Below are 14033 nucleotides of genomic sequence, written 5' to 3'. Positions count from 1 at the left end.
GATAGGCAGAGAATTGGTTACATGATACGCGTATAAAGGTATCGATTCTCATGCGAGATTTACACCGAGAAGGCAATATCTCGAGACGTTTTTGTTCGTTTTATCATCGACCCCCCGTGAAGGGCGGGGGGCGAGAGAAAGCGTTTCCCGAGTGTCAGGATGTCGAGGGAATGAAGGAAAGCAGTGATATGAAATGAGAACCGAGATGAACAAAACATGGAAAAATGAGACACGGCGCGAGAAAGGAAACAAGATCCTTCTCAGTGGCACAATGACGCGAGGAAATACATGTTATTAGGACTTCAAATTTTAGAGTCAACTTGATAAGGACTTTCTAAGACTTGGTAACTATGTACTTACGAAGAAAATATATTGCAATATTATATTAAATTAATTTCACTTAATTGGAACCAAAAATCTAGTAATGAAACTTATCTATTTAAATGGCGTGATAAGTATAATGCAATTTTTTGACATCTGAACATAGATGAAGAAGAATATGGAATTTTTAATTAAAGATTTACTTAGTAAATACCATTATTTCTTAAAATCTACTGTGACGTGTTTCGATGCATTCCGCATCATTTTCAAACACCGTCAAAGAATATGGAGGTCTGGATACATTTACAGGGTTTACGATCAACCATATAGTTTAAGTTGCAACTTTATACACATGTAACATCAGTGGATCAGAATAAGAGAAGAATATTCGTATTAAGAAAGAAAAATGTACCGTGATATTATCGAGATGTATCTTTGATACTCGTAGCGAACGTTTGAATACTATAACAATAATGAGATCATATTACACCTAGAATAAAATAAAGGAGAAAAATGAGTAGTAATATTAAATTCAAACTTAATCAGACAAAAGAGAAGTATGGACATATCGCTCACTCCTTACAGCAACGCCGTATGTATATCAAAAAACTTGATTTTTCAGGATATCGTTTTTAAAGTTTAAAAATAGAATAAAATGTATTAAAAATAAATATCAACCCAACTATTGAACTTTTTACTGTGCAACAGATCTTTTTAGGTAAAATCTGAATGTTTTTTCTCCATTTGAAAAATATTTAGTATATTTAAAAAAAATAATTAAACAATACCTTTTCTTCAAAATGCAAAAACAACACTTTCTGCCCAGTAGTAGGTAAATATTAAGTTTAAAATATGCCGCTTTTGCTGGGATATAGTGCATTTTCTGGGCATTCCGAAAACACGCACTCCTGAAAATTGACGATTTTTGAAATATGACACTGTCGATATGTGCTTTTATTTCAAAATCTGAACAATCCGACGATGCAAATTCGCCGATCGATCGGCGCCCTGCGGATTCTCTGAACGCTCCCAATTCGCACCTTCCAAGGCCCCGAACGCGAAGGATTGCAAAACACTTTATCTCCTCCTGGCGCCTGCTCTCCCGGCAGATGCGATCTCCTGGGGGAGCGCAGAACGGAGCAGGGAATAGGGAATTCTGGAAGAGTGATTTGTGGAATCGGGCACAGATTTACAGCGGGATAGTTTCCACCGAAACGTTTGCGTCTAACCGAGATTCCCATCTAGAATCCGATCAGCCAGAAAGCAATCGAAACAAAATAAATTTATGTATTGTATCGAACGTTTAGCTAGCATTTTTCTTCTGATATATCCGTGGCCATTTCACCACGCGTCGCCTAGTGTTTCCGTAACGTTTACGTTTTTAAAGACTAAACAATTACTTTTAGAGCCTTCAGTTATGGTTATTTCTGATTCACTCCATTTGTAACAGAAAAGTTAAATACCATAACGACTATGCTACAAGTAAACAATCAAATTCGTGTTCGTATCGTGTATTTCAACTTTATATTTCAATATTATTTTTACTTACGATTCTAATCAATTATTACCTTCATTAATTGCTTCAGCAGTGTGGTACTATCTTTTCATTTTTAATTTAAGTTTTACCTGGTAAATACCACTTTTTCTTAAAATCCAATGTGATACGTGTTTCGATACATTCCGCATCATTTTCAAACACCGGTGTTTGAATTAAAACAAATCTTACTTCTTACAATTGAAAACTTTGGACTAAAAACAAACAAATATGTACTATGTTTTAATCCTGTGTCAGTGCATGTTATTTTATTTATATTTAAACTACATAAAGTTGTAGAAACGTTTATTTTAATCGGGTGAGGAAAATACATTACACTATACAATATGTTTACAAAAAACGCTTGATATTACAGGCGTTTCAACTTGAGATGAAACATCGTTCTTTTTTATATAAAATAAGATGGATGTCTGAGCATCTCAGCATTTAGCTGGCTTAAGTGATCACTTTCGAAATTATATTTTATATTTTTAGGAATATATTACAAGGAATAACCCGCAAAGCTTCTATTTTAGAAGCTTGTCTGCAGGTAGGATGGTGAGAATAGGGAAGGTAAATGTGAAAAATACATCGCAATCGCCCAGACCAATTGAAAATAAATATATCTTGAATTCATATTGCAATTGGCGGGAATCGAACCGGCGACGCCAGTTTCGCAGTCGAGCATCTACCCAACTGCGCCACAGTGCCGCCCGTGATGCTTTGAAAGTAATCATTGAAAGTCCTGAGATGCTCAGACTTTTATTTTTTTCATATAAAAAAAACGATATCTCATTCATCTCAAGTTCACCCATAATATTAATATAATTATTTTATTTATTGTTTCGGCATTTACTTTGTGGAAAGACATGTCAAAATAATTAATGAAACACTTGTTTTTATACCACTTGAGTTTATTAATGACTACTAGTTTCGGAAACTAAACTTCCATCGTCATTTTTGAAATGTTATTATTCAGATCTAGCGATGGAAGTTTAGCTTCCGAAACTAGTAGTCATTAATAAACTCAAGTGGTATAAAAAAGTGTTTCCTTTAACATTTTAATAGAACTAAATGTGAATAATTTTGTCCGCCTCCGTAGTGTAATGGTCAGCACGCTCGGCTACCGTTCTGGAGGTCCCGGGTTCGATTCCCAAGGGGGGTAAAATAAATAAAAGTGATTTTTTCACTGTAATATTTATTCAATATCACCCTGGACTGGTACCTGAAGCGGAGGGCTGATCACCTTTCCTTCATGTGTAAACGATTAAGATAACACTGCGTTAATATGACACAGTGCCCTATGCACCATTGGGGTGCGGATAAGGGTTTTATTATTATTAAATGTGAATAATTCAAGATTGTTAAAAATGTTAAATTTATAGTATTTTCAGCATAAAACTATACGTAAATGTTTTTTGACACGTGTGATTTTTGTCCCATAGTTTTCAATTCATATCCATAAGAGACAAGTGGTTGTGAGATGTCTAATGTGGAAAATGTCGAAAGAATTGGATTCCAATCCACTAAATATCTTCACCGACTGACAGATGCCAGAGGAAAAGTAAAGATTGGGCTACCATTTAGAAAAATACCAAAATTACAAAATTCTGTTCTAGACAAGCGTTTGTGTTCGGGTGAGAGAGACACACAGTGAAAATATTTGTTTGGAAGTAATTAAATTTAATACGTCATGGTCGAAGCTCAAACAGATAATTTATTTTCCTAAATGGTTTGTAATTAACTTACATAATATGTTATTCGAATAGATAAAATAAAAATCTCAAGAAAATAAGTGTTTAACATAATAAATAAGGATGCTTTTAATGCCTAGAGTATTTTTTACAGATACTTTGTGGCACATTTTATAAAACTTTATAAGACAAAACTAGAACCTTGTTTTTAACCACTTTTATATTTGGTACTTTTCTACAACCGGTTTCGACAAGAACCGTATCTCATCTTCAGGGATGGACATATACTTATTTATTGATTTGGCGTTTAATTTGTAGAACTCCATTTTAATTTATGTATTAATTTTAAATCAAACACAGATTTTTTGAGTCTACTAAGTTGTATTTTATTTTTAAAAAACACATAAAAAATGAATATTGTGACAATTGTTTCGCCTTGTTAGGGCATTATCAAACGATTTTTTTATGTGTTTTTGTTAATAAAATACAACTCAGTAGACTCAAAAAATCTGTGTTTGATTTAAAATCAAAACATAAAATAAAAATGGACATATACAGTTACTTGTAAGTTAAAAATACATGTCCATCCCTGAAGATGACAAGGTTCTTGTTGAAACCGGTTGGAGAAAAGTGCCAAAAATAAAAGTGGTTAAAAACAAAGTTCTAGTTTATTTTACATATAATGATGTTATCAATGATTTAAAACGCGGTGATAAAATGTAATTAAATAAATAAAGACTCACCTCTCAGTATTTGGTATAGGAAGACCTTTATGTGGTCCGTCGACAGGTGCTGCGGCGAAACGATGATCTTGTGGAGGTCACTCTGCAGTAGTTCTGTTATCACATATCTGAACGGGGGTAGGTCAAGGAAAAACGGTTCAACAGTCAAACTGGACAACTACAAATACATATCGCTCACTCCTTTCAAGAACATCATAAATAAAAAAACTTGATTTTTCAGGAAAACGTTTTTAAAGTTTAAAAATACAATACAATTTATTAAAAATAAATATTTTTTGGTTAAACCTAAAGGTTTTTTCTCTATTTGAAATATAACTAGTTTATTTAAAAAAAATAATTAAACAGTACATTTTCTTCAAAATGCAAAAACAACATTTTATGCCCTGTAGCGGGTAAATATTGAGTTAAAAATATGCCTCTTTAGCTGGGATATAGTTAATTTTCTGGGCATTCCGACTGACAACATGCACAACTGAAAATTGACGATTTTTGATTTATGACGTTCTAGTAAGGAGTGAGCGATATATACCAAATCCATCTGCTCGTTTGTGAGAGACAGCACATCATGCAACGGCTGCCTTAGTAATTTGGTAACGTTCATAAACTTACATTTATGATATATCTCTAAAAAAGTTTTTTTTACGGTTTAGCGGTTTGATTTAACGACTGCGGTACGGTATAAACTATACGCGGATAAGGTGACACGAATGATGACATTATTGTGTTGCTAATATAGATGAAACGAATCTAGATTTTGATATTTTTACTGTTTTCGAAATCAGAATAAAACTTGATTTTAAACATTTATTCCTAAACTCCTATTATAAGTGAATAATGGAGGTGGGCAGATCGCAACATCAGCCATGTCGTATTTGATTGCATTAACAATTTTCTTACTTTATAATTTCTAAATAAACTTTGTAAAATTGCCCTTTGGCACGGTAAATTCATTATTTGTAATTATATTATGAAATAAATAAATTAACAAATTGAATCATCTCTAATAATGAACGCTGCAATGCGATCATAAACGCCGAAACAAAGGCAGTGAATCGCATCAAAGCAGTAATATCTTGGTCGTTAATTGCATGAAGGCAAGGTTACCACTCCTGCACTTGGGTGATAATGAATAAACACCGTGAAAATATCACCAATATTTATTTTCACTTGCCCTACTTCTGGAAATCGAACCCGGGACCTCCAGCACGGTAGCCAAACTTAATAACCACTATACTATACTATTTTTGTCAACCTCCGTAGCACGCTCGGCTGCCGTTCTGGAGGTCCCGGGTTCGATTCCCAAAGGGGGTCAAATAAATATATGTGATTTTTTCACTGTACTATTTATTCAATATTACCCTGGACTGGTACCCGAAGCGGAGGGCTGATCACCTTTCCTTCATGCGTAAACGATCAAGATAACACTGCGTTTATATGACGCAGTGCCCTATGCACCATTGGGGTGCGGATAAGGGTTTTATTATTATTATACTATGGAGCCGGAGACAATAAACAAAAATTATACACATAGTTTCATTTAAACCATTAGTCATTTTTTAAGGTCCTAATTTATGTGAAAATGTTTTGAGTTACATGTATTCAATGTACCCCACACACAAATGGAATTAATTTATGAAATTATCAGGTAATGTCCTGGTAAATTGAACCTTAAAGGGCTAATTCCTCGTTGCATAATAATGTTTAATTATGAGCAAGACGCAGCCTGGAGAATTGATCGCCGTGATTACACAATTAGTGTAGCATCGCGCCATGAACATGAACACATATCACGGAGCGGTAAGGGAAAACGGGACCATTATGGTCACCAAAATATAAAGCGAAATATTAACGGATCTTATTACATTTCTATTTGAAATATGAACTTTTTATGTATAATTAAACCAATTTAAGCCTTTGCAGAACGCATTCTTCCTTTTCCCAATATTTTTTTTAGTTAGATTGCAAAAAGTGTTTTTCCAATCAAATATCTTCTACCGACCTTTATTCGCATCCAATTATGCATAAGGCACTGCATCAAATTGATGCAATATTATTTTTATCGTTTATTATATGAAAGCAAGGTGATAAGTCCTGCGCTTGAGGTACCACTCCAAGGCAAGGCAATGTTGGAGTGAAAAAAACACGTCTCCCTGGGAATCGAACCCGGAACTTCCAGCATGGAAGACATATATGCTAACCACTACAGTATGGAGGCGGACAACGTAATTTATGCAAAGCGTATATTTATTTTGAGTACATTTACTAAAGCAGGATACTGTACATTTAATTGGCGAAAAAGTCTATACCTCCCGCAGATTCCAGCAGAAAAATCCATTTATATTGTGCAAAGTTAACTTCAATGAAATTGAGTGAGATGATTATTTTGCAGATTAAAATTACTGCAATTCTCAATATTTCCGAGAAAGTATGGTGACTGGTATTCTCCGGTGGCCGCCATTCTCCCGTTCTCCCCTACGTGCACCGACTAATTGAGGGAGATGCTGCGTATTCGCTACTACAGTAAACAGGTAAATAAGGGACATACTAACACATCTGAAATCTATAATGTATGCATCATGATTGCTCGTAACATATCATAATACTAAGACGGATCGGCTAGACACTACGAATGATGGACGCTGCAATCATGCCGAAATGATAACGTTACCACGGTATATAACATATATCCATAAAAACGCTATCAGCATTTGAACGGCTATGAAAAAGGAAGAAATCTAAATGATGTAAGAAATTCGAGCCGATTGAAAAAATCACACCTAGACCTGTGTGTCAAAAACTAAGAGCCCGAGGAGATTTTATTGGAATGATTGTAGAATACAGCGGATAAGGTACGTCCAAACTGGATGTTAGTAACAAGGTCAAATTTTAACAGGATTTGTGAAAAAGGATATATTTAATTACAATTCCTTTGGAAATACTTCAGCGGCAGTATACCCATTATATAAAGCTACTCCACCGGCATCTACAGCTAACGTGTTAAGATTCACTATATTTATTATATAAAATGAAGTCCGTGATTTTAAAGTGAATTGATATTATAAGTGGGTAAGATCTGGTCACCAAGAACAGATCAACAGAACGATGTTCCTTTTCGGTTATTCCGTTTTACGGCCATTCCATCAAAAAAACAAATCTAAGCTCGTTCACTCAATAAATCAGTGAATCAATAAATCAATGGACCAATGAATCAGTGTATCAGTCAACCAGTAAAGGCTTCAATATTCGTGAACGAAACTCATTCAATCAGTGTCTATAGCCGAACCATTAAGATATTTTGAATATTTAATGCACTATTTTTGTAAAGCATTGTAATCTATTATTTGGAGAGATGAAATAACTTTGGTTTTTGATATACTCACCTTGAGTTATTTTATAATTTATATTTGAAGCACTAATTTTGTGATTTTCCATTTTATAATTAAAACGTATCTTTGTTTTAAAACAACTATAAATAATTTATTATGACTTAATTATAATGTCTACCGGTTTCGAAGCTAACCGCTTCTTTATGAAGACGGATTAATACTGATCAAGAGCGGTTAGCTTCGAAACCGGTAGACATTATAATTAAGTTATAATAAAATATTTAGTGATTTTAAAACAAAGTTGCATTTTAATTAGTTATTTTTATATTTTTAACATCTCAACATAGATGAAGCAGAATATGGAAGTCTGAATATTCACAGGGTTTATGACCTGTTATAGGTTGGTTTATAACCAGCCTTTGAGTTAAGTTATTTTATTTCTCCGAATCATTAAGGATCGCGTATTTATGAACGACCCACGTCTGACATCATAAAGGTCATGAGAAATCATTACAAATTTATATGAAAAAGTTTATTTCACGATCCAAATAGCATTATTATATATGGATACACTTAAACAATCATATTTACGTTGGATTTCATAAAACTATTCCAAATATTTCACAAGGATGGTGACGTTTTCACTCCCCGCGACCCCCGCGAGGGAGGCGTCGAGGCAGCTGGCAGTATCGTTTCGCTGACGTGATACAAATACTATGATACGCTCCGTCATTTCGGAGAAGTTGATAAAGATGACGTCAGAGACAATCGGGATCTAAATGGCGGGCTATTTCCGACCAAGTCAGTCCGCTTGTCAATCCTTCTCGCGAGCCAATTTAATCAATTCTGCTCACTGGCAGTGGAAGCGATTTGACAACTTCGACAAAAAAAATAGCATAAAAATAAATAATAATGTTGGTCCTTGGGTCGACCAAAAAGTTATGTGATTTTAATGTTTAGCATTGTTGTAACTGCTATGGTAATGACGTTTAGTAATGTTTGGGTACTGGTGTAGCGATTGTCCTGACGAAGAGACGGGTACGTCTCGAAACTGTTAGACTAAAATCTCGGTGCCTGGTTACATACTTTCATTATTAACATTTTGTAAAAAATATATATATTTTGGTCGATTCTTGCCTGTATTATCTGATCATGAAAAATCGGATCCTCACCTCTAAATCAACATCTTTTTTTTTTTAATCATGATTTTCCGATAAAGACAATTATCAAAATAATTGACTGACAATTAGATTATAAAGAAGTTATGTGTATGGTATGTACAGAGGCGTGCATTCTATAATATATGGCAGAAAAGCAGTGCCTACCCTCGAATACTCGCGTTCCCTATAGAAACACGAATAGTGCCTACTATGGCTTATCCTTAACCAACCCTACTGTCTACCCTGATTAAAAATTATGTGCACGCCACTGGGTATGTATGCAGCAAATGACACTTTTTTCATAATAAACTTCATATGCGACATCTACAGTTGAAATAAGTAAGATAGCAGAAAACTTCGTGTGAGATTTTTTCCGAATTAGTTCACGTAGGAAAAGGTGAATACCAACAATGACTACAACACTAGAAGTTGCATATCCGTATGCTGTACACTGCTAATTTGTACCTTAATTTGAAAGTGTATCATTTATTCGACCCATAAAGCCTTCGGCGAAGAACCTTGGTGCGAGTGTATATGTGTGTGTAGTATACTCGTATCCACCTTATGGAGCTTCAGCTAAATAAGCCCAAAGGCCTGGCGTTTCCAGCCCAGAGGCTCGGTGGCGCACTCGACAGAGCGCCGGAGCACTTGTACGGCTGTCGCGGGTTCAAACACCGGCCGGGCTTTAGTTCAGAGGTGCTCCTGGCTACGTTTATGGCGGCGGTAAGCCATACCGCAGCGGATAATGGGGAGGAAGTATTTATAGAACGGCGGTCGATGCAAAAACTCGGACTCGAACCTATAATGCCAATTAGCGGGTAGGAATGCCACCGAAACAGTTAGGCCACTCAGAACAAAAAACACAAAATAACTTTTAATTGGAGTAAACCCAGATTTGTGAACAAGTATTTGGACACACTCAAGATATTGTTAACATTTTATTTATTTATTTGATTGTATTCAAACGCTCAATTTAACGCCTGATAGACATATTTCATATTAAGATAAATTAAATGTCTCAAAAGAGGTGAAGCATCTCTTACTTGGTACATACTTGGCCTGTTTAATTAATGCCTAATCGGATTTCATAAAACAAAAAGTACTTTTATTATAAGTTACATGTCTGGGTTCTCTTCAAAGTTATCATCTCCCCGACGCACACTTATCCCAAAGGTGGCGGTGTTTCCACTTTTGGAATCAGTCCTGGAACGCTTCTTTTGTGATGTCCTTCAGCACTTTCGTCGCATTTGCCTTAATCTCGGGAATCGTCTCAAATCTTCTTTCTTTCAAAGGACTTTTGAGTTTGCCAAACAAGAAGAAGTCAGAAGGAGAAATCAGGTAGGTAGGGTGGGTGGGGAAGAACAGTTATCGAGTGTTTTGCCAAAAACTCACGAATTCTGAAACCTGAATGCCAAAAATGGATAGATATTACCACAAATATATTGTCAAATCGATTAATAAAATAATAATTGGCCTAATTTTCTGGCGTTTCTCATGTATGTGATTATAATCCAGGATTCGGACCTCACATACTAATAAAAGAGTTTCTGCTCAATAAAAAGCTTCTTTTCATCTCGCCAATAAATGTCTCTAGTGAAGTTCTAGTGACTCGAGAACAATGTTTCAAAATTGGTTCATATATATAGGACTTCCAAGAGTTTAAGTAGTGCGGTTGTCAATAATGGGTAGAATTGGTGAACGTTACACGTGTGTAAAGTGATCACTTAAACCAGCCTATGACGGTCGTCGGCCCCGTATTTACGGGCATTTCCCCAGACTTTCATATTCTTCTTGATCTTAGATGAGATGTCAAAAATAATAAGAATGAAATTATAACTCGCAGTAACTTTTCAGCGCAAATTATGGCAAAATTATCTCGACATACACTGTAGCGAGTACGCCGAGTTTAAGAGACAAGCGGAGGTGGAGACTGACCATGAAAGAAGCAAACCATTCTTCACACAGATTGTAACCCACGAAGAAGTTTACAGATTTCTATAATAGTACCGATCATCTTATGACTTTTAAAAAATATATATATTATTAAGAAAACGAACCCGTGATTATACCATACCCTATTGGATTACGTAATTGATTACATTACAAGCGACTTGCTACAGTAACATATGTATAACAAGATTAACATTTAATTTATGCTACATGTAGAATACGACATCGGTTAATATGCCAATTTCCGTATCCCAATTAATTTCACACTGACGAAACGTTACAGCGCTTGATCAACGTTTAATTAATTTGAAAAGTAAGATGCATAAATAAAGCGACATCTACATACAAACATGGAATGATTTATTATAACATGGGGAAATTTTAAGTTATCGAATATTCTTCTTCTTCTTCAATCCCTTATCCCCACCCAATTGGTCCCGTAGCTGATGTCGCGGACTCTGGATTGGACTTCACGTCCACTCTAGCACAAATATATTTATATTTTAGTTGGCAACGTATATAACAAGAACCTAAATATTTATTTTTAAAAAAGGTGCATAGCGCACTGCCCAAGGTCGACACAGTGTTAGCCTGCCCTGCGCTTGAGGTAACAGTTAAGGAGTTGAAAATCACTGATATGTATTCTGATCCTCCTGGGAATCGAATCCTATATTTATTGAATATTTGTCCGTAATGTAGTGGTAATCGCATCTGGCTTGTACTGGAGCCGGGTTCGATTTCAAAATAAATATGAAAGATTTTTATAATTTTTTGACAGATTATGATATTTTTTTCTCTTTGCCGTCTTAATTGATAAACGATCAAGTTAACATTGCATCAACATGACGCAGTGGCTTATGCACCAATGAGGTTCAGTAGAAGAAAGGAATCTAATCTGTGACGTCAAGCCAAATACGCTTATCACTCACTACGATGTTGCATTACGAATAATCAAATAATTAAACATTTTTGAAATCTCAACAAATATGAAGAAGAATATGGAAATCTAGGTATTTATAGGGCTTATGACTTGTCACAGGCTGGTTATAAACAAGTTGGAATTCCAAAAATGTAAAAATACTCTTAAATGGATAAACCCAGATTTGTTAACAAGTATTTGAACACACTCAAAATGTTGTGAATAATTGAATATCGTATATTTACGTATCTGTAAATGAATGAAAACAAGGAAGATAAAGAGTGTCGGATCGGGGACAGCGACAGGAAGGGTTTCAGGGGCGTTTTGAAGGTCGTCAGAGATGCGTAGCAGTCGCCGTCGTATTAATAGGACGAACTCGGAGGTCCCCAATAGCGGGAGAGTCTTTGTACGCGGTGCAACGAAACTGCATCGTAAATCAGCTACCAAAAATAACTCAAACAAAGCGGAAGACGAGCACTTCGCTCGGCATGAGCGGGCGGACAAAGGTGTGGAAGACGAGGGCCCACAGAGAGATGACCGAGAGCCGGAGTGGACAAAGAAATCCAATTCCCCAGGGACAGATGGAGGCGAATAAATTGGCAACGTATGAAAGGATATATTTTAGGACTCGCGCGACACTCGGGAGACACTGAACGAGTAATGGGCTCGCCGCTACGCGAACCGGGGCGGCGGCGGCGGCGGGATGTCCCCTCGGCTGACTAATCAAACGGAATCTACTCATTTCGTGAATTCATTCGGCAGTCGCTTTGTGATAACATCTACCCATTTTTAATTCGAGTTTAACTAAACTAACCATCACGCCGCTTCTGCGCAGGGATAGGCAGAGAGAACAGAACGCCATACCTCTCTGTCTTTGCAAACTATCTTCGCCTCTTCCTTTCATGTATATCCTCATACACACCCGCCGATTATTTCGACTGCTAACCCGACCACATTCAAGTATTTGGCATACCTGATCGTGCCAAGTTTTTTTCGACCTTCCTCTGCTCCTTTTTCAAACTACATTCGCCTCATAAATTTGTTTTACCGTTCTTTCCTCCCTCTATTATTATCTACCAATTTTAGTTGTACTTGGTAAATACCACTATTTCTTTAAATATTTTGTGACACGCGTTTCGATGCATTCCGCATCATTATCAAACACCGTAAACTAGTGATATTTATTTAACATTACGCACAGGGCTGATCACCTTTCCATGGGGTATTTTACGACCAAGATAACGCTGCCTATAAACGACGCAGTACCCTATGAACCATTGGGTAAGTTAAGTTATTATCACGTTAGTATTTTTTACCGCGAAATAATACTTCCTTTCCTTATTAAAATTTGTTAAAAAAAATGAGGGAGAAAAATGTATTTCAATATAAAAAATACAAAGGTATTTCAATGGGTAAAACAAACGGTTTGAACGTCATAAAGCGTGACGTCATTATTTGTTGGAATCGCAAAACCTGTCAAACGCGACCTTTGTTACCAAGTTGTGAACGCGGAGTTGACGTACCTTCTTCACGTATTTCGTATTGAAAGCCACGCATATGCATCATGATGCATTATTGCAACTTACCGAAATGCTACATTTCGAAACTCAAATTTGACAAATGAAATTAATGATATTTCGGATTTTCTAAACACAAAGAAAATCTTAAAAATCCTTTATATAAGCGGAGAATGTAAAATCCGATATTTCTCGAGTGAAAACAGCCCATTTAAGATGCAAGGAAAACTTGAACAACGAAATACGAGCTTTATTTAAAAATTGAGTGCCAGAAAACGCTAAAAATTCGCTTTTGTCAAGTTAGCGTAGTACGATATCGTTTTACTTTATTTTGCAAAATATAAAATAAATATTTTACAAAATGTTGGTATATAACTACTCATCAACATTTTAGTCTAGAAGCCATGCAGTGCATGGCAGACCTCAGCCTTTAATGCATGTTATTCTGCAATCCTTAGGGCATATTGGTCCTCGGGTCGACCAAAAACGCATGTGATTAATATTTTATATAGTTGTAAGGGAGCGAATAGTGCTATGGTTGTGACATGTAGTACTGTTTGCATGCTGGAGTAGTAGTTGTCCTGACGAAGAGACGGGCAAAAAAAACTCGGGATAAATATATCCTAACATTACTAACATTTTGTAAAAAAATATTTACCACAAAGTTAATACTATAAATATTAAAAATATTAATACAAATAATAAATTTGAAAAAAGTTCAGAACAAAATATGTATTTGCAAATGAAATATTCAACGGAGCTATGAGATGTTTAAGATTTTCACAAAGCAAGGGCGTTTTTGAGATGATTTAACACACAATACGTAAGATGTGTCCTCGCCAACTTGCCAAATGTCGGAGAACAATATC

The 14033-nt window shown here is 35.7% G+C and overlaps 1 protein-coding gene across 4 annotated transcripts in view; it reads right to left on the bottom strand.

The window, feature by feature from the left end:
* nmo (serine/threonine-protein kinase nemo) overlaps nt 1–14033 on the bottom strand; it is a 122903-nt gene that overhangs the window by 28002 nt on the left and 80868 nt on the right. For all 4 annotated transcript variants that reach the window (XR_015837357.1, XR_015837358.1, XM_088257860.1 and 1 more), the window contains exon 4: nt 4293–4399. Coding sequence is in view for 2 of the 4 variants with exons in the window: in XM_088257860.1 (XP_088113986.1) it covers nt 4293–4399 (107 nt within the window). In the remaining 2 variants the exon portion in view is untranslated. The remainder of the gene's footprint in view (nt 1–4292; nt 4400–14033) is intronic.

This window comes from Brachycentrus maculatus, unplaced genomic scaffold (genome assembly GCF_059751285.1).
Source record: "Brachycentrus maculatus isolate JH-2025_06_01 unplaced genomic scaffold, ASM5975128v1 h1tg000088l, whole genome shotgun sequence".
NCBI classification, from domain to species: Eukaryota; Metazoa; Arthropoda; class Insecta; order Trichoptera; family Brachycentridae; genus Brachycentrus; species Brachycentrus maculatus.
The sequence above is the reverse complement of the archived record's forward strand: the minus strand, read 5'-3'. Positions and strand labels throughout refer to the sequence as shown.